We start from the raw sequence: 18,863 nt of genomic DNA on the forward strand, positions 1-18,863 counted from the left end.
CGTGTCTTTGTGCGTTGGACATCAGGCTCCCAGTCACAAGTACAGCGCTCACAGCAGTCACGTGACCAACGTTAGCTTCCTATTCAATGACAGTCACCTGATCTCCACGGGTGGCAAGGACACCAGCATTCTGCAGTGGCGATTGGTCGACAAGAGCAACCTGGTGGTGGGCGACGCCCTCCACCGCTCAGCTGCTGACGGGCCGGGAGGATCGTTGCCGCCAAGCCCCCTTCCCTCTTTGGACTTAACCCCGCCTCCTCCAGCGTCCGTTCTGCTACCTTCCCCAAGTCCCAAAGACACTTTGGCACTCAGCAATGATGCGGCTGCGTTCAGCGATGACGCGGCCGCGCCCGGCGACGAGGACCCGCCGCCCCTCGCACCTCCCTCGTAGGCTGCCTGGATGCCAAGGACAGCGAACATTAGACGTTTCTTTGTAATTTCAAAAATTGAGAACAAGTCATCACGCTTGACCCGCCAATCAAACGTGGCCGGCGGGCGCCATGCCAGTCAACCGTGCCTGCGTCACTTTGTTTGAGGTTCCAGGTTCAAAAGGTTCTTCAGCAGCCTTCCTGTGGTGTTTGCATGTAGTTAGCTTGTGAGCCTTCTTGTACTCAAGTGGCCTTTCCCGCCCACATTCCAAAAACCTTTCAGGCTTTCAGGCTTGGGACACAAAAAAATTCTTCCTTCAAAGATTGAGAGGGAGACCTCACATCCAGATAGGAAATCAGCCATTTAGCGCGAGGCGTTGCGTGAACTGAGCACGTCACCACGAACACCGCACACATTTGGATTCTGTTTCCCCAGCCGTCTGTGTTGACGTGGTCTCACAAAAACCAAGAAGCTTACATATGCGCCAATGTTAGCTGAGTATGTCTGAAAGGAGCGCGTGCGTGTGGGAGCGTTCCACAATGGCAAAGTCGTCGAGAAGAGACTTGCTGTGAAAAAGACTTCCTGCTCTCCAGGGAACTCGCTTTTTGACAAAAAAAAAAAAAAAAAAAAAAAACAAGTATCAGGTAGGATGCATTTTCTTGTAGTTGGGGACACTTCCTTGTCTTGTAGTTGGGGACACTTTCTTGTTGGTCAATCTTCTTCAATTTGCTTCTTTGATTAGTTTCATTCCACTCGCATCACACACTTAACAGAGTCAATTGACTTGAGTCATTCTTCCTGATTGCAAGTTGCTGGCATGACCCCTTTCAGACCCGATTTTCAGAACAAATTTACTCTTAACACAGATTCCAAGAACAATCTAATGTGACAGACCACAATAGTACCTTGTATGAGTTTGATGGCAGCGTATTAACATGGCTGCTTGCAACATGCTGCAACAAACAACAGGAGAAACTCCTCGTCCTTTGAGAGAAAAAGGGTTGGGGTCCAACCTTGCCCCTTTTTGCCAATGGGCCACTGTGTTATGGGGCCCTAAACACTGGCCCTGTATTTTCGCCATATAAATTTCGTTAAGTAGTTCTTTTTTGCATGCTTTTTTTCTCTCCCCAGCAAAGAATCTAACTAAATGTTTAATGTGACATTTTCTGGGCTTTGTTTTGTAAACAAACAAAAAAAAGTGCTAAAAGGATCAATGATAATTGATCAATTGAAGTGGATAAAACTCAAAATTTTGACTATTAAATTTTTTTTCATATTTTTGTTAAAAAAAAAGGACTCATTTGTTGGTTTCATTGTAATTGTGTAGGAAATTTGTACTTCGCCCAGTGTCAGTCAACCTGGTTGGAGCCACTGAGTAACATACAACGCTGATGGGCTGCACATCTTCAACAAAGATGGGCTGTCGTGACACCATGTGACAGTTTGCCCATTCTACGCTTGCAAGCGGAACAAGCCATCATCACCCTGTATGATGCAGAGGTGCTTGAAAGTAGTCTTGTAACGAACAGGGCAGGACAGCCAAGCACAAAGTGACACAGACTATTAATTGGAGGGAAAGGGGAAGTGGAGTGCTGGATATCGAGCAGGAGCGGTTGGATGCTTGTCCTGTGGCATGGCCGGTGATCAGGCGGAGCATGGAGGCATGAGCGGTGGCGAAGTGAGCAGCAACGCAAGCGCGTAGCAGGGCAGGGTGCTTGCGGCGATCGTAGTCGGTGACGAGCAGAGAGTTAAGACGGGCGGCGAGCAGAGCGTGGTCAATAATGGACAGATGGACAAGGGCAGGCGGCAGGCAAGACGAGACGAGTCAGCGAATGGAACAGGTCGGCAACGGGAGTCAAATGGGTAGAGCGCATACGGGTAGCATTACAGGACAGTCTGACAAGGGAGTGATCGTCTGGCAGGGTTTAAATAATTATAAAGCCAGCGACAGGTATGGGTTATTGGGCTGATTGGTGGGGTGTTGGCAGTGAGCGCGTGACAGGCAGGGTACCAGATGATTGGCAGACCGGCGTGAGCGTGACAGAACAAGGATGTGGCTCTTGATGTCCTCAAGGCTGGTGGGTCCCGGTGACCGGGAGAGAGGGAACCGGAACTGTTGCCAGGAGTGGTGACGTCGTGGCTTCTGAAATGGGACCCTGAGAGGCAGACAATGACGGGGGCTCTTGTGGACAAGCCGTACCCGTGAGATGTGGAACGTGGGATGTACGGGGTGGGGTGTGTTGATCGTGGAGGTGAAGTCGAACGGCAGGGGGCCGATTACATTTCTGATGGGGAAAGTTCCCAAAAAGCGGGCGCCAGTTTGCGGGATTCCACCCGGAGCGGCAGGTCGCGCGCAGAAAGCCACACCTGCTGTCCAACCCGATACGTCGGGACCGGAGTCTGGGGCTTGGTCGCCTGGTGGGTGTAGCTGGCGACAGCTCGGAGGAGAGAAGACTGGGCCCTTGCCCAAGTTCTGTGACAGCGGTGAACGCACCACAGCGCCGATGGACAGGCTGCGCTTCGTTCCTGCTCTTCGAAGAGTGGTGGCTGATATCCAATGATGAGGTGAAATGGCGAGAGATCTGGAGGCTTTACAGCGATTGCATGGGGGGCAGGCTGTGACGTATTCCCGCACGTATTTATTCAGGGAGGCCCACCAAAAGCGTTGGGCCGTCAGGAATACCGTTTGCGAGGCTCCCGGATGACAGGCGAGGCAGTAGTTGTGCACCCACTGCAGTACTTCCGACCGGAGGTGGTTGGGCACGAACAGTCGGCCCTCCGGACAGGTGCTAGGACCGGGCTGGTCCCGGGTTGCCGCCCTCACCCGATCCTCGATGCTCCAGGTAACAGAAGCGAAAACCACAGACTCTGGCAGAATGGTGGGGGCCACGCCCCCATCTTCCTCTTCCCCAGGGAACGTGTGGGACAGTGCGTCGGCCTTGGCGTTGTGAGAACATGGGTGGTAAGGCAGTAAAATTTAATTGGCCGAAGAACAGCGACCAGCAGGCATTGAGGCGCTTGGCTCTTTTAAGGTAATCTAGGTTGCAGTACTCGGTCCAGACGATAAACGGGGTTGGTGTGCCCTCCAGCGAGTGCCTCCACTTCTCCAGGGCTAATTTCACCACGAGGAGCTCCCGGTTGCTAATATCGGAAAATCCGTTCAGGGGCCGACAGACGGCAGGAGAAGAAGGCGCACGGGTAGAAATTGTTGTCCTGCGCGCTGCGGTTCTGGCATCCTGAGGATGGGGGCAGATGTGAACCTCCTGTTAAGCTCTTGGAATGCTCGAGCGGCATCGTCTGTCCACTGAAAGGGTGTGGCTGGACTGGTGAGGGCTGTGAGCGGCGTGGCTACCGTGCTGTAGCCCCGAATGTAGCGTCAATAGAAATTGGCAAACCCAAGCAGCTGGAGCTGCTTCTGTTACCAGCCAGGAGGCCACCGCCTTTACTTTGTCCGGGTCCATCTCAAACGAGCTCTGGCGCACCATATAGCCCAGTAATTTTACCGTCGGCGCGTGGAGCTCGCAATTCTCGGCCTTGGCGAATAGCGAGTTCTCCATCAGGCGATGCTGCACCGCCCGGACGTGACTGACGTGTTCAGCGAGGTTGTGGGAGAAGATTAAGATGTCATCCAGGTACACGAACACTAACATGTCTCTCAGCACGTTGTTTACCAATGACTGGAACACGGCAAGCGCATTGGTCAGGCCGAACGGCACCACCAAATACTCAGAGTGGCTGCTTGGTGTGTTGAAGGCAGTTTTCCACTTGTCCCCTTCGCGTATCCGCAACAGGCGTTCCAGAGGTCCAACTTGCTGGAGACTCTTGAATGCCGATGCGAGCAGGGGCAGCAGTTCTTTGCGGTGATATCGTTCAGCCCTCGCTCGTCAATGTAGGGGCGAAGTGAGGCATTCTTCTTGAAACCCGCTGCGGCGGGCGAGGAGAACGGCCGGATAATTCCAGTGGCGAGTGAGTCCTTGATGTACCGTATTTTCCGCAATAAGGCGCGCTTAAAAACGTAAAATTTACTCAAAAAACCACAGTGCGCCTTAATGCAGAACGCCTTATATATGGATCAACTGATGAATTTGTTGATCCATACTTGTTGTGCAGAGCGCTCTACCAAAATGTTTCAGTCAGTTTGAGTACTAGTAAATTACAAGGTCGCATTGCTTTCAGCATTACGGCGACCGTGGTCAGGGGCATCACTGATGTAAGCATGACATTTAAAAAGAAAACATTTTTTTATTGGCTAGAATCCAGCCCATCACTTGATTGACATGCATGTAAGCCTATCGGGAGGCAATCACAGTAAGGCGCCCCCTCCCCCAACGCAGCAGTCTGGCTGTGCTTACACAAGCCCGACACCAAAGCTAACATGCTAATCAATGCATGCACTCACTTTTTTCTTTTAAACTAAAGAAGGTTTATGACCATCAAAACTGAGTGGGATTGCTGGACAAAGTAAGCAGCCAAACGGTATCACTTTCATCCCATCGCTTGATAGACATACAAGCCTCTCGGGAGGCAATCGCAGTGAACCCCACCTCCCACCCACCGTGGCCAAAAACAGCTTTCTGCACCAGAAGTGCAGCCACTCCAGTGGTTTATGTCTTTTAAGGAACCCAAAGGACAGATTGCACGTCGCTAGCACCATATAACTTCCGAGTGGAGCACAGGGCCAGGCCTCGCCATACCAACGCGGACGCTATGTCTCGACGCCCTTGTGCACTTGCTGGCTGCCGCTTCTTTGAGCGAAAAGAAGGCAAAGGGAAAGAGCTGCGCGGTGAGGAGCAGGATCCTACGCATGATCCCAGCGAACATGTTTGCAGAGAGATGCAAGTTGTGGATGCACCCGAATGGAGGAAACAGCAGCAACAGGATGTGGATCTGCAACCCATTATGCAGTGGGTGGAACGGGGCCAAACACCAAAGTGGGAAGAGGTCGCTGGGCACTTGCCTGCCACGAAAGGACTATACTCCAAGATGGAGATGCTTTGGGTGAGAGATGGAGTACTCCAGAGATCTTGGAAAGAACCCGCTACTGGGGACTGGCTGTGTTGAAAACCTGTCATGGGACTCCAGGAGCAGGGCACTTTGGCGTCTCAAAAACCCTCCGCCGACTCCGGCAAAGTTTTTATTGGGGTCAGCTCAGGAGTGATGTTGAGGACTTTTGCTGCCGCTGTGACCTCGACACAGAGCAGTGTCGCGACTTTTGTGTATAATTGCCTAGGGAGGCCGTGAAGGCAGCAAAGGGAGGCGAGCGCGCGCATGTGGGAGAGGGACTTGACTTTGATGTCTCCGAGCGCGGATGTTAGAACTCCTGTTGATGGCGTTGAATAAATATCCAGTTAGGAGCCACGACATGCCTGATTCATTGAAACGCTACAATATGTATGTGGTAATTTGTGTTATATGTGTTGGTGTCCCCCCAAATATCAAATGTCGGCATAACGTTTCTTTTCCAAGTTCAATTCCCGTTCGGGAATGAGTCAGTGATGCAATTTCCCGTTCACGACCGAGTGAGTGACTGTTGCCAGCGGATCAGTGTGTAGGTGTTGTATTATAGAAAGAAATTTGTTAATTACCCAGGGACCATTCGGTGAACGATTGTTTTGGACAATTTTTTTGAGTGACCTGATTCTAAATACAGTGGAGCCTCGGTTTTCGAACAAAATTCGTTCCAGAAGGCTGTTCGAGAAGTGAATCGTTCGAACGCTCAACCGTAGCGCGTCGCCGACCACGCAACTTTACCGTGCTGGTCGCATTATTGTGACAGAGCGGCCACTGAAATTTAGAAAATATTTTTAAAGTCCTGATGTATTCCAAAAATCAAATGGACCTCAGTGCATGGGAAGTTTAATTTGGTCCGATCGCGCAACTGCAGCGCACCGCCAAACGCGAAACCGTAGCGCGTCACCGACCGTGCAACTTTACCACGCTGGTCGCATTATTGTGACTGAGCCGTCGCTGAAATTGAGAAAATATTTTTAAAGTCCTGATGTACTTTCCAAAATTTAAGTGGACCTCAGTGCGCAGGGAGCTTAATTTTGTCCGATCGCGCAACCGCAGCGCACCGCCCAATGCGCAACCGCACCGCGCTGGTCGCATTATTGTGACAGAGCGGTCGCTAAAATTTAGAAAATATTTCGAAAGTCCTAATGGACAGTGCGCAGGGGAGCTTAATTTGGTCCAATCACGCAACCGCAGTGCGCCAGGCGCTCACTGTCGCATTGCTTTAGGAGTGTCTTTGTGTTTTAGGATGGCTTTACTGCTCCCACTTGCTTCATTTGGAGGCATGATTAGAGTTGATGAAATCCTCAGAGTAGCGAGAATGTAATAACGAACGGAGTCAGTTCTCCTCTCGGCTCATCTCGCAAGGTTTGACAACCGAATTTTGTCCGACATCCGAAGCAAAAAAATCTTGAATCTTTTGTTCGAATACCGAATTGTTCGAGAATCGGCACGTTCAAATACCGAGGCTCCACTGTATTCAGTTAACTTAAAAGAACTGAACATCACAAAATCAGACTCACTTGGAGTGTGTCGACTTGCGGCTGAAATAAAATTTGTTCTATTCGTGATGCCGTAGGTTTTTGGCTCTAGCGTTACTTTTACGGAACCACGAGCAAGCGTCACAGCGTTTTGGTTCTCCTTTTTCACAATCGTACATTTTAATTAAAAGTTTTCTCATGCATATCGTTGGACACCTGTATCCGATAAGCCAATGACAATTCGCCTATGGCAGGGGTCGGGAATCCAAAATGTTCAAAGAGCCATACCTTTCATAAGGCAACATAAACTGTCAATACATAAGCTGTATGCTTACTAATAAAATAATTTAAAAAATAATAATGATGGTGGTATCAATTCGATCATTTCTTCTTGCGACCCAATAGAGTTCACGTACCTGCATAGCAGAGCTGTCTGTTCGATATCGGAATTGATGTCCTTGATCTGGTGATCGGTGATATTGTTTGTGCGGAGAAGCATGTCTTTAGTTTTCTGAATGATTTCGGTTTTATTTTTGAAGTACGAAAATAGACACTCTGATATTTTAATTAATGAATCCCTTCATGTTCTCACCATCGGTGAATGGTTTTCCGTGCTTTATTATCTCCCAGGGTGCAACAAAACTTGCAGCAGTCGTAAAGTTTGGACATGCAATCCACTTTTTGGAAATGTTTTTTCGGTCCTCAAATTTCTCCACCAGCACTGCAATTGCACGTTTCCTCTCAGTTGTAACTAAGTGATCGGCAGCAAATTTAGCATGCTTTATCTGAAAATGTCGCTCCAAATTCCTCTTCTTGTTATTTGACAACTTCTCAATCAAACATGCAGGCAATGCTTCAGCATTGGCAATGAAAGCAAATAGTTCAATCCGTTCTTTCTTAAAGCCTCCATTCTCATCAGCAATCTTTCTCTTTTTGCCTTTTGATTCCATGGCCAATCACTCACACACTTGTTTACAACTCGCATGTGCTGTGTCGTAGACCATGACGCAATTTTGCTATTTGACGCCATTCTTAAATTCGGTATTTTTGATATATTTACAACTACATACATTTTTACAGCATGAGAATGGTTGGGTCATGATTACCATATAAAAACCATATTTTAAAAAAAAAAAACCAACAACAAAAAATTTTTTTTCCATTTTCACGCATTTTTGCAAAAATTCCAGGGTGCCGCTAAGGGCGTGCTCAAGAGCCGCATGCAGCTCTGGAGCCATGGTTGTCGACCCCTGGTATAGGGGGTTGGTCCGGATGGTTATGCTCTTTTCGCCCCCGGGTGTTGGTCAGAACACAGGAGGGAAGACGTGGTTCAGTTTTGCTTTACTGAATTATTGGCAAAAAATAATAATAAATAACCATAAATGAAATACTCTCGGCAACACACCAAACATCAGTCATCGATCTAGACAACAAAATACATTTGCTGGCGACCGTTAGTCAGCGTGCCGCTGCGTAACGGCTACCCAAACGATGCAAAGCAAACTTAAAGGAGCGCTTCTTTTTCAAGACTCAAGTTTGAAAAAAGACTTTTTGAACATCAAATTAAATTTTTATACAGAAAATAATTACATCTGAAACAAATGATTATAACAATATATTCGAGACAAAAAGCATGTTATTTTTCCTCATTCAAATCATGCAAAAACTTAATATCTTAATATCTGAACATCCATTTTTCGAACCGCTTTGTCCCCATGGGGGTCGCGGGCGTGCTGGAGCCTATCCCAGCCGTCATTGGGCAGTAGGCTGGGGACACCCTGAACTGGTTGCCAGCCAATCGCAGGGCACACAGAGACAAACAACGATTTGCACTCACACTCACACCTAGGGACAATTTGGAGTGCTCAAACGGCCTACCAATCTTGTTTTTGGGATGTGGGAGGAAACCGGAGTGCCCGGAGAAAACCCACGTAAACACGGGGAGAACATGCAAACTCCACACAGGGAGAGCCAGATTTGGAATCGAACCCGCACCCTCAGAACTGTGAGGCGGACGTGCTACCCAGTGCACACAGAGCCGCCCCTATCTCAACATTTAAATCTGTAAACTAAAGTGCAATCAAATCACTTCTGGTTAATGAAATGTAAATAAACCAATCTACTGTGATAAAACAACAAAATTGCAATAACTCCATTAACCATCAAAGTGAAGTCTAACTGTAGTCTTAAAACAAATCTGAATAAGGAAAACATTGCAATAAAATAATGCAAACTGCTACCGCTGTTATTGGGAAATCTGAGGACTGTACAGGGGGATGGCTCGGTTATGCTCTTTTCGCCCCCAGGTGTCGGTCAGAACACAGGAGGGAAGACGTGGTTCAGTTTTGATTGCTTTACTGAATTATTGGCAAAAAATAATAATAAATAACCGTAAATGAAAAACTCTCGGCAACACACTAAACATAAGTCATCGATCGAGACATTAAAATACGTTTCCTGGTGACTGTTCGTCGCCGTGCCGCTGCATAACGGCTACTCTTACGATGCGAGGCAAACTTAAAGGAGCACGCCGGAGCTGTCAATCAAACGGCGCGCACACGAAGCAAACCGTGATCGGTCAAACGGCACAGCAGTGGACAGTCGTAACAATGAAATGTAGATCCTCACTTTGTGTCAAAGACGCACACGATCACAGCAACATACTCAATCGATTATGAGCGCGCCGGAGCTGTCAATCAAATGGCGCGCACACGAAGCAAACCGCGATCGGACAAACGGCACAACAGTGGACAGTAGTAACAATGAAATCTATATACTCACTTTGTGTCAAAGACGCACACGATCACAGCAACATACTCAGTCGATACCGCAACCTTTAACTTATCGCTGCGCACAAGTGAAACTGGGTATAATGTCTAGACCCCGAATGTAAGACGACCCCCACTTTTTCAGTCTTATTTCAATGCAAAAAAACATCATCTTATCTTGGGGCCAAAATAGTACTACTGATTGTATTACTTACCGTATTTTCCGGAATATAGATCGCTCCGGAGTACAAGTCGCACCAGCCATAAAATGCATAACAAAGAAGGTAAAGACATACAAGTCATAGGGAAGTATAAGTCGCATTTTTAGGGGAATTTTATTTGATAAAAATCCAACACCAAGAACATACATGTCATCTTAAAAGGCAATTTAAAATAAAAATAGAATAGAGGCAACAACAGGCTGAATAATTGTACAGTATGCTAACGTTACATGACACATAAACAACGAACTGAGAATGTGCCTGGTATGTTAACATAACATATTAAGTTATTCAGATAATTATAGCTTAAAAAACATGCTAACAAGTTTACCAAACCATCATGTCACTCCAAATCACTAAATCCAATGAAATATTTTTCTTCTTGTCATGGTTTTGGTGATTGTTTGACCCACATGCAGAACATACTGGAAAACCAAGGTGTTTATTGAAAAGGGGGAATGGAATAGCAGAGCTAAGGGTCCAGGAGAGGAGTAACAGATCTGGTCCTTCGAAGGTGGAGTGAGTGAAGTGTCGCCAGGGGGGAGTGGAGGTCCAGCAGGGTGGGTCCAGGAGCTGGAAGACAACAATAGATTTGTCAGGTGGTTCGATGGTAATGCGGCGGAGGGCAAACGGGCAGACCGGAGAGCCAGGAGGAGCGGCGAAGGCGAGCAGGGTAGATCAGAGCGCGAGTACACAGCCGTGGAGGTGACCACATGGGCAAATACTCACTCTGCCAGCAAGCTCCTTAAGAGCCTCCTGTCGGGAACGAACTGGAGCAGGGTGACCAAATGCAGCTTGGACCAGGGTTTATTGAGCGAAAAGGTAGTTGGAAGGGAGGCTGAGGGGAACAAACCAACAGAGCAGGCAAACTAACATAACTTAAGCTAACTGAGGCAGAGTGACAGGGGTAACCGACAAGACGAAAAACAACACGACAGCCGAGACGAGAGACAAGAACAATCCGATGGGAGTGAGGGGAAGACAGGACTTAAATACACGACAGGTAACAAGAGGCAGGTAACTGTGATTACATTGATTGTGAGGTAACACAGGAGGGGAGGGGCGACGAAAACAGAAACCATGGTAACATATACACATATTCAAACTCAGCTCAATGGCCTAGTAGTAGAGTGTCCGCCCTGAGACTGGAAGGTTGTGGGTTCAAACCCCGGCCGGGTCATACCAAAGACTATAAAAATGGAACCCATTGCCTCCCTGCTTGCACTCAGTATTAAGGGTTGGAATTGGGGGGTTAGATCACCAAATGATTCCCGAGCGTGGCATCGCTGCTGCTCACTGCTCCCCTCTCCCCCAGGGGATGGATCAAAATCACATGGGGATGGGTTAAATGCAGAGGACAAATTGCACCACACCCAGATGTGTGTGTGACGATGATCATTGGGACTTTAAACAACCGGGGACGAGTCGTGACAGTACCCACAAGGGATGGCTCCCGATGTCCTAAAAAAACAACCCCCACGTGGTGTGCGTAGGGGAGGTGCACCAGTCCAAATGACCCCACTGGTCTGTGGCAAAGTCCGAACTGCGCTCCGCGGCACATGGGGGAACAGAACTGCCTCCAGCGGGAACTCGGGGAACAGAACCCCGCTTGGCGTAAACTTGGGGAACAGAACCGCGGTCGGCCTAAACTCAGGGAACAGAACCGCGCTTGGCGGAAACACGAGGAACAGAATCGCGCTCGGCAGTAACTCGGGGAACAGAACCGCAATGGGCAGCATACGGGGAGTAGAGCCGCAATCGGAGGCATTTGGAAGTCAGCGCTGCAATCGGCGGCATTCGAAGAGTCTGGACCGCAATCGGCAGCATTCGGAAGGCGGAGCTGTGCGCAGCGGCAGGAGCCACCACGCTCCACAGCATTGGGAGCGGAGCCAGGGACAATTGCGGGTCCGGTGAAGGCCGCGGGTCTGGCGTTGCTGGCATGAATTCCGTTGACGGCCTCAGGTCCGGTGACAGCCGCGGTTCCGGCGACGGCTGCGGGTCCGGCGACGCTGGGGTAGAGCCCAATGGCGGCCAGGAGTCTGATGGCGCCGGGAGGAACTCCGATGGCAGCCGCGCATTGGGCGTTGTGAATGGAAGCTGGTGGTGGACGGTGGTCCAGGTGCTGGTCGCTGAGATGGTCGGATTGTTCTGTCATGAACGAACTGGAGCAGGGCAACCAAATGCAGCCAGGGTTTATTGAGGGAAAAGGTAGTTGGAAGGGAGGATGAGGGAACCGGCAAACTAACATAATTTAGGCTAACTGAGGCAGAGTGACAGGGGTAACCGACAAGACGAGAAAAAACACGACAGCCGAGACTACAAACGAGAGAGGAGAACAATCCGACAGGGAAGTGAGAGGCAGACAGGACTTAAATACACGACAGGTAACAAGAGGCAGGCGACTGTGATTACAGTGATTTCGAGATAACACAGGAGGGGAGGAGCGACGCGAACAGAAACCATGGTAACAAATACACATAAAACCACCGGGGACAAGTCGTGACACCTCCCCTTAACGAGCTTGATTAACTACACCTGTGGATCCTCAGCCACCCTACTCACGGATGCCACCTGTGGACAGAAGAGAAAACTCCCGGACCCTCACACCTCTGTTTCACTTTTAAATAACTCCACTAACTCCGGAAGGAGACGATGTGGCGCTTCCTCTTCTATGTCGGTTACGTCAGATACATTGTCAGTTACAGTTCCAATTGTTCCAGCTTTTCTGAATCCTGACACGGGCTGAGAGTGGCCTCTTGCGGTTTAGTGTGACAATAACATGTGAAATTATCTAATAATGATCTAATAATTTCACACATAAGTCACTCCCGAGTATAAATCACTCACCCCCTTTGCCCCCGGCTAAACTATGAAAAGAACTGCGATTTATAGTCTGGAAAATACGTTATTTATTAAAACACATACAGAATCAGTGTTGAAATTATAGTTTAGGGATCATGTTGGCTATAATTTTTGTAGAACTGTAGCAATACATGAACCTTGATAACAGAGTGGAAGTTGGAACTTATGCCATTTCTGTGGAAAGTAGCAACTCTCTGATGGGGTAGTTGAGTCCTCCAAGAACAAAAAATGAGTACACTCGAAAGAAAAATGAAAAAAAAGATCAAGTCGTCCATGATGTGTTACTGATGTCAACTGCCTCAAGTTTGGAAGTGGTTTTGAGGTTTGAGTCTTTAATTAATAGTGGAACGATCCACTGTTAAAACAGATTACCTATGTAGGAAAGCTGAGTAAATGTATGTGAGCGTCACAAAATCGCGCTCAAAGCAGCCCTCACGTGGAATATCCTAACAAAGAAAAAAGGTTGGATGGATGGACATCAAGGGCACACAAGAGAGGGTAAAAGATCAGATATGCAGTGGACACAAATAAATAGAAAATATAAACTTTAGGCACGATAAACAGGGCAAACAAAATAAGAGAGAACAGATGCAGTCGATGCAATAGATACAGTACCAGCGGATAAATAAATAAACAATAACCATAAATTATACTAGCTATGTCATAATATATAGAACATAATAAACGTAAACATATACATAATAGAGGATAACAGATGCACAGCAGATACCCATGAAAGTGTCAATTATAGAAAAAAAACAACAACAATCATTTACCAAGTGAAGATCATAACTGTGAGCGCACCCCTATTCCCCGCAAAGAAACGAAACCCTCAGCCTTTCCATGGAGCAAGATGATGTCAACAGCCTGTCACTGAAGTTAGCTCTGAGTACAGTGTTCTGTACAGTGGGTGGATGGGGTTATCCTTGATGAACAGCAGCCTGGCCAACACCCATTGGTCAGCCACCGATGCAGCTCTGCCCTCACAACAAAGCCCGCCTTCTTCACCAGTTTGTCCAGGCAGGAGGCATCACTCTTCTTTATCCTCCACCCCTGGCACACCACCGCAAAGAAGACGGCACTCGCCACAACAGATTGGTAATACAGCTGCAGCATCACATTGCAGACATTGAAAGATGCCAACCGCCTGAGGAAGTACATTGTCCTTTTTTGCACAAAGCATCAATGTAAGGAGACCAGTCGAGTTTGTCATCCAGCAACACTCCAAGTTATTTACAGGTTTGCACCACCTCCATACAAATTCCATTGAATCAATGGGTCTGGACGAGGCCTGGCCCTCCTGAAGCTCACCACCATATCCCTGGACATTGCGGTGTTTAGGTGCAGGTGGTTGGAGTCACATCAACTTCCGAAGCGTCCGAACAGGCTCCTGTACTCCTTCTACCGTCCATCCCTAATGGAGCCAACAATCAGTGTCATCAGCAAACTTCTGCACATGGCAGGACTCAAATTTGGACTGGAAGTCACAGGTGTAGAGGGTGAATAGGAAGGCAGAGAGCACCGTGCCCTGCACTCCTCCCATGCTCCTCACCGTTCCTGACCTACCCGCCATGTGCACATACTGATGTCTGCTCATCAGGTAGTCCATGATCCATGCCCTCAAGTGTGAGTCCACGGCCATCACCAACATTTTGTCTCTCAGGAGCATAGGCTGAATGGTGTTAAAGGCGCAAGAGAAACCCAGGAAAGTACTCCTCAGACCACCCTTTCCCTTTTCTGGATGAAAGAGAGACTGAGAGCGATGCAGCATGTAGACCATAGGTGTCAAACTCAATGCCCGCGGGCCAGATACGGGGGGGGGTCTGGAAGCATAAGGTTCTGGCGGGAGTGAGGCTGATGGCGAGCGGGAGTGGTTGAATCTGTTGAAGATGTTCAGTTGGTTTGCCCTCTTCACACCTCCACTAACGATGTTTTTGGGCCACAGCCGGTGGTCAACCTCATCTGTCCCACACCTCCTTCATGGTGTTCCTCTTCAGCTTCTGCTTCAACTTCTTCCTGTGAAGCAATTTTGCCACCTTGAGCTGGGCCCTGAGCCCTCTCTACACTTGCTTCAGCTCCTGGTTACCTTCCATGAAGGCCTGGATCTTGCGATTAAGGAGGCCCCTTATCCCACTCATAATTCAAGGCTTGTTGTTAGCATAGCAGTGCAAGGTTCTTACTGGAATCACAACACCGATGCAGGAGTTAATGTACTCAGTGGTGCGGTCAACAGCCTCCTCAGCGTTCTCAATGCATGGGGCCAGCAATACAGTATGAAGACCGTGAACACGCTCCGAACCTCCGCAATGAGGAATGTACGATGGCCCTGGGAACGTACAAGAAGGCCCCGGGACCAATCCAAAGCAAGACGGCCCCTCTGAAATCCTCCATTGAGGAAGTGATCCCAGACAAAGGCCAGAGATGGAGAGATGGGTGAAGCACTACTCTGATCTGTACTCCAGGGAGAACACTATTGCCCCGTCGGCCCTTGATGCGATCGGATGTCTCCCACCCATGGAAGAACTAAATGCAGAGGTGACTGTAGAAGAGCTCAGCCGGGCCATTGACAGCTTGGCCTTAGGCAAAGCCCCAGGCAACGACGGTATACCCCAGGACCTAGTCAAGCACTGCAAGACTTCCCTCCTTCATACTATTCACAAAGTCATTTGCGAGTGCTGGCTTGAAGGAGCTGTACCACAGGTCATGAGGGACTCCAAAATCATGACCATCTACAAGAACAAGGGCGAGAGAAGCGACTGTAACAACTACAGAGGCAGAAAAGATAATTGGAATCAAGCTCCCATCTATCCAAGACTTGTACCTGTCCAGGACCAGGAAACGTGCGAGTAACATCTCTACAGATCCTTCTCACCCAGGTTGCAGTCTGTTTAAACTACTCCCCTCTGGACGTCGATAAAGTGCTCTGTACGCCAAAACCAGGAGACACAGAGACAGCTTCTTCCCCCAGGCTGTTGCTCGGATGAACTCACATCACTCTTAGAATCTCAGAGTCATTGCTGTGTAATAACATCCTGCTCTCCACACCTTTTGTGAAGTGTCCACACTGTTTGTACTATGTCCTCTCTGCATCCATTGCAGCCTGGTCATCCTGGAAGAGGGACCCTCCCATCTGTGGTCTCTTCTCAAGGTTTTCTCATTTCCCCTAGTTGGAGAACACACACGCACATTCGCATACTATTTTCCTTTTGTTTTTGCTGGTACTGTCTGCAACGGTGGTCCCCAACCCCTGGGCCGTGTACGGGTCCGTTGATCATTTGGTACCGGGCTGCACAATAAAGAATAAACAATTTACCGTAATTTTCGGACTATCAGTCAGCGGACTTTCGGTCAGCGGCGCGCCACATATGCGCTGCGCCGCTGACGTCGGACTCGTTGTAAGTTGCATTTCTAATCATTCCACAGACCCATATAATGATATATAAAGTATATTTCAATTAACAACAATATTATCAAACCATCTGTGTCACTCCTAATCATTAAATCCATCGATCAAATTCCTCATCCTTTATGTCAGCAACGCCGCGCACGCGCCGCACAGATCTAGTATATAACTATATTGTAGCGTTAACAAAGTACCAGGAAAGGCATGGGTTTGGTAAAAGGCTCATTATTTAACAAAACAAGAGTTCAACGAGCCAACAACTACTGAACTGTAATGATAAAAACATATACAAGTTCCTACACAAAATAAAATATATCAAATAACTGTAACATAAATAAGTTTTTCAAACCTTGTGTCACTCTAAATCAATAAATCCTTCAAACGTGGGGCCCTTCGTCATCTTCGTCATCCCGTGATCGAATCCTTTGTCCTTTATGTAAACAACCGCCGCGCGGTGCCGGTGACGTCACTTGCAGTTTACAGTAATCCCTTGCAGTTTACAGTAATCCCTTGCTACATCGCGTTTCGTTTATCGCGGTTTCACTACATCGCGGATTTTTGAATTTGGAAAATTTGTAAAAAAAAATCCCATAAATCGCTCCTGAGTATAAATCACCCCCCCCACCCAAACTATGAAAAAAACCGCGACTTATAGTCCGAAAATTACGGTACATTGTTTTACACCTCGGGGACGTGTGTAACATTACTCATGTTATGTTTTTGGCATGATATTATGAAGATGCTGCAATTAAAGTTGCATAGAATACACAGTGGATTTATGTTTATTATTATATTATACTGTGGTGTTCGCATACAGAATTCCCCTGTGGAACTATGGGTTGAAGGGTGTGTTGGGATGGTGACGTTTACGTGGTAATGCATTTCCATTGTTCTGCTATATGACTGGCTGGAAAGACAGTACGATGACGTTTAGGATTGTGATTGGTCTGTTATGCAGAAATAGGATTATAGTTCAAACAGGGAAGATTCTTGCGAAGAAAACGTCCATAAACAGTCGTGATTATTTGATATATTGATCTTTTGACATTTGATTTTGATTATCTGGAATTGTTTTTAGAATTTTTCTTCGCAAAAATCGTGAGGTCATCAAACACCATCAGTGAAAATATTGTCTGACAGTAATTCAGTCCGTGGTGCTAAAAAGGTTGGGGACCACTGGTCTATAGTAATCTGCGGTAGTAGTAGTAATACAGAATCTTGTGTGACTTGTTTTATCTTGGTTGAAGTATAAATTATAAATAAATATGTAAAGTATAAATTCTTGCCACATACAGAAGTTTGGGTGTATTTGAGTCAAGGTTTCACTCCCTGACAAGACCTCACAATTATCATGGTAGAATTATCTGGAAAGTGATTATTAAATATACCCAGATTATAAGGCACACAAAAATGGGAAAAAAAATTCATGAAAGACATAATACGCTAACGAGGCCAATTTGGAGCCAGCTGATGCAAATATTAATGCACGTCCATCAGTAGCAAATGAACATGACACAGTAAATGACAATGCCACTCCCCTTTCATGAACACGCAAGCAAAAATAAGGCACCAAAAAAACTGTCCAAGCACCAACAACTTCAAAGAGTAGTAAATCTTTCCCCCACTCATTAATTGTTAAACAATCTGCATGCACGGGTTCCTCTCTCTCCCTTTTTCTTAAGCATCTTGACTTGGCATCTTATTAATGCCGCCACACTTGGGACATTTATTAGTTGATTTCAGTTAAGACTGTTGAGCCATACACAGTCACACGGTCTAGGCAGTCGCCTCCCCTTGCAGGTGAGCTGCTGTTGGGAAAAATGTTCTACATTATCATTAGATTCCATGGGTTTAATGCAAAATGTTCGCTGTATGGCAGTTTGACCTTGTGTCCAGGGAGCTTCCAACCGTTATAGAATGTTAAGCAAAAACATCTGGGTTTGCTCTTCCATGAGTTGTGATGTACATGTCTGGAGCCATGAGGTGTGATGTATATGTCTGGAGCAATGCGTCATGATATATATGTCTACAGTCATGAGTCGTTAAGCAAGAACGTCCTGGATTTGAATAATGACACCGTTGAGAGGTCTATACTGCTCTCCTTAAGTAATAACATCTGGGTTTTCTGCGATCATGTGTTCAACTAACTGCTGTGAACAAATGAAAAGCTATACATTTGTGTAAACCCCACCCATTGTATTTACTCAATAAAAAGCGGCCAGCCTGAAGAAGGGCACAGTTTTTGAGCAACACTTTTGAGCAATCCTGGAGATTGGGGTTGGACCTTCTTACGCAACCTCGCAGAAAGAAACTTCACGGCGTTCTCTCAATCTTTTTGGCATCCATTAAACATGTCAACAGAGAATATGCAGTCTTCTGATCATTAATATTAGCACAGCGGGCCTTAAAGATGAAAGAACTAGGTGAAGGATTCCTCCAGAACCTAACATGATGATCAAAATAGCTGATTTAGGTTTCATAATTATGGTCAATTCTGAGATAATATTATCCACTTGGTCAGTCAGATAGAATAATTGCTTGTAATATTTCAACGTTTAGGAAAACAACTGTAGTATATATTTTTAAAGACCAGGTATGTACCAGCAACCCTCCAGAGTGGCCACCGGCCAAGGCTGGAAGATGATGGAAAAGACCTTGCCTGAAATGGCCATTTTGGGTAGCTAGATACATCAATTTTATTCTGTTCACATACTGATGAAAAAGAAGTCTGCCCCAAAACTGACATGCT

General features: G+C 47.1%; 2 protein-coding genes across 13 annotated transcripts in view; one reads left to right on the plus strand and one right to left on the minus strand.

Moving 5' to 3' along the window:
* Window positions 1–18,448, plus strand: part of eml4 (EMAP like 4) — a 68,119-nt gene extending 49,671 nt beyond the window's left edge. For 3 of the 4 annotated variants that reach the window (XM_085922813.1, XM_085922811.1, XM_085922812.1), the window contains exon 24: window positions 26–18,447. In XM_085922813.1, coding sequence (XP_085778939.1) covers window positions 26–391 — 366 coding nt within the window. In that variant the 3' untranslated portion in view covers window positions 392–18,447. Of the gene's footprint in view, window positions 1–25 lie in introns of all 4 variants that reach the window. The other variant, XM_085922814.1, reaches the window with a different exon arrangement.
* The window catches only part of LOC147050538 (uncharacterized), a 60,079-nt gene continuing 51,160 nt past the window's right edge, over window positions 9,945–18,863 (minus strand). For 7 of the 9 annotated variants that reach the window (XM_085922810.1, XM_085922802.1, XM_085922800.1 and 4 more), the window contains 2 exons: window positions 10,579–10,687; window positions 9,945–10,422 (listed from right to left, as the gene is read on the minus strand). The gene's annotated coding sequence lies outside the window, so the exon portion shown is untranslated. The remainder of the gene's footprint in view (window positions 10,423–10,578; window positions 10,688–18,863) is intronic. The other 2 variants (XM_085922805.1, XM_085922803.1) reach the window with 1 other exon arrangement.

Source organism: Syngnathus leptorhynchus, chromosome 10 (assembly GCF_054491065.1).
Source record: "Syngnathus leptorhynchus isolate UIUO chromosome 10, UIUO_Slep, whole genome shotgun sequence".
NCBI lineage: Eukaryota > Metazoa > Chordata > Actinopteri > Syngnathiformes > Syngnathidae > Syngnathus > Syngnathus leptorhynchus.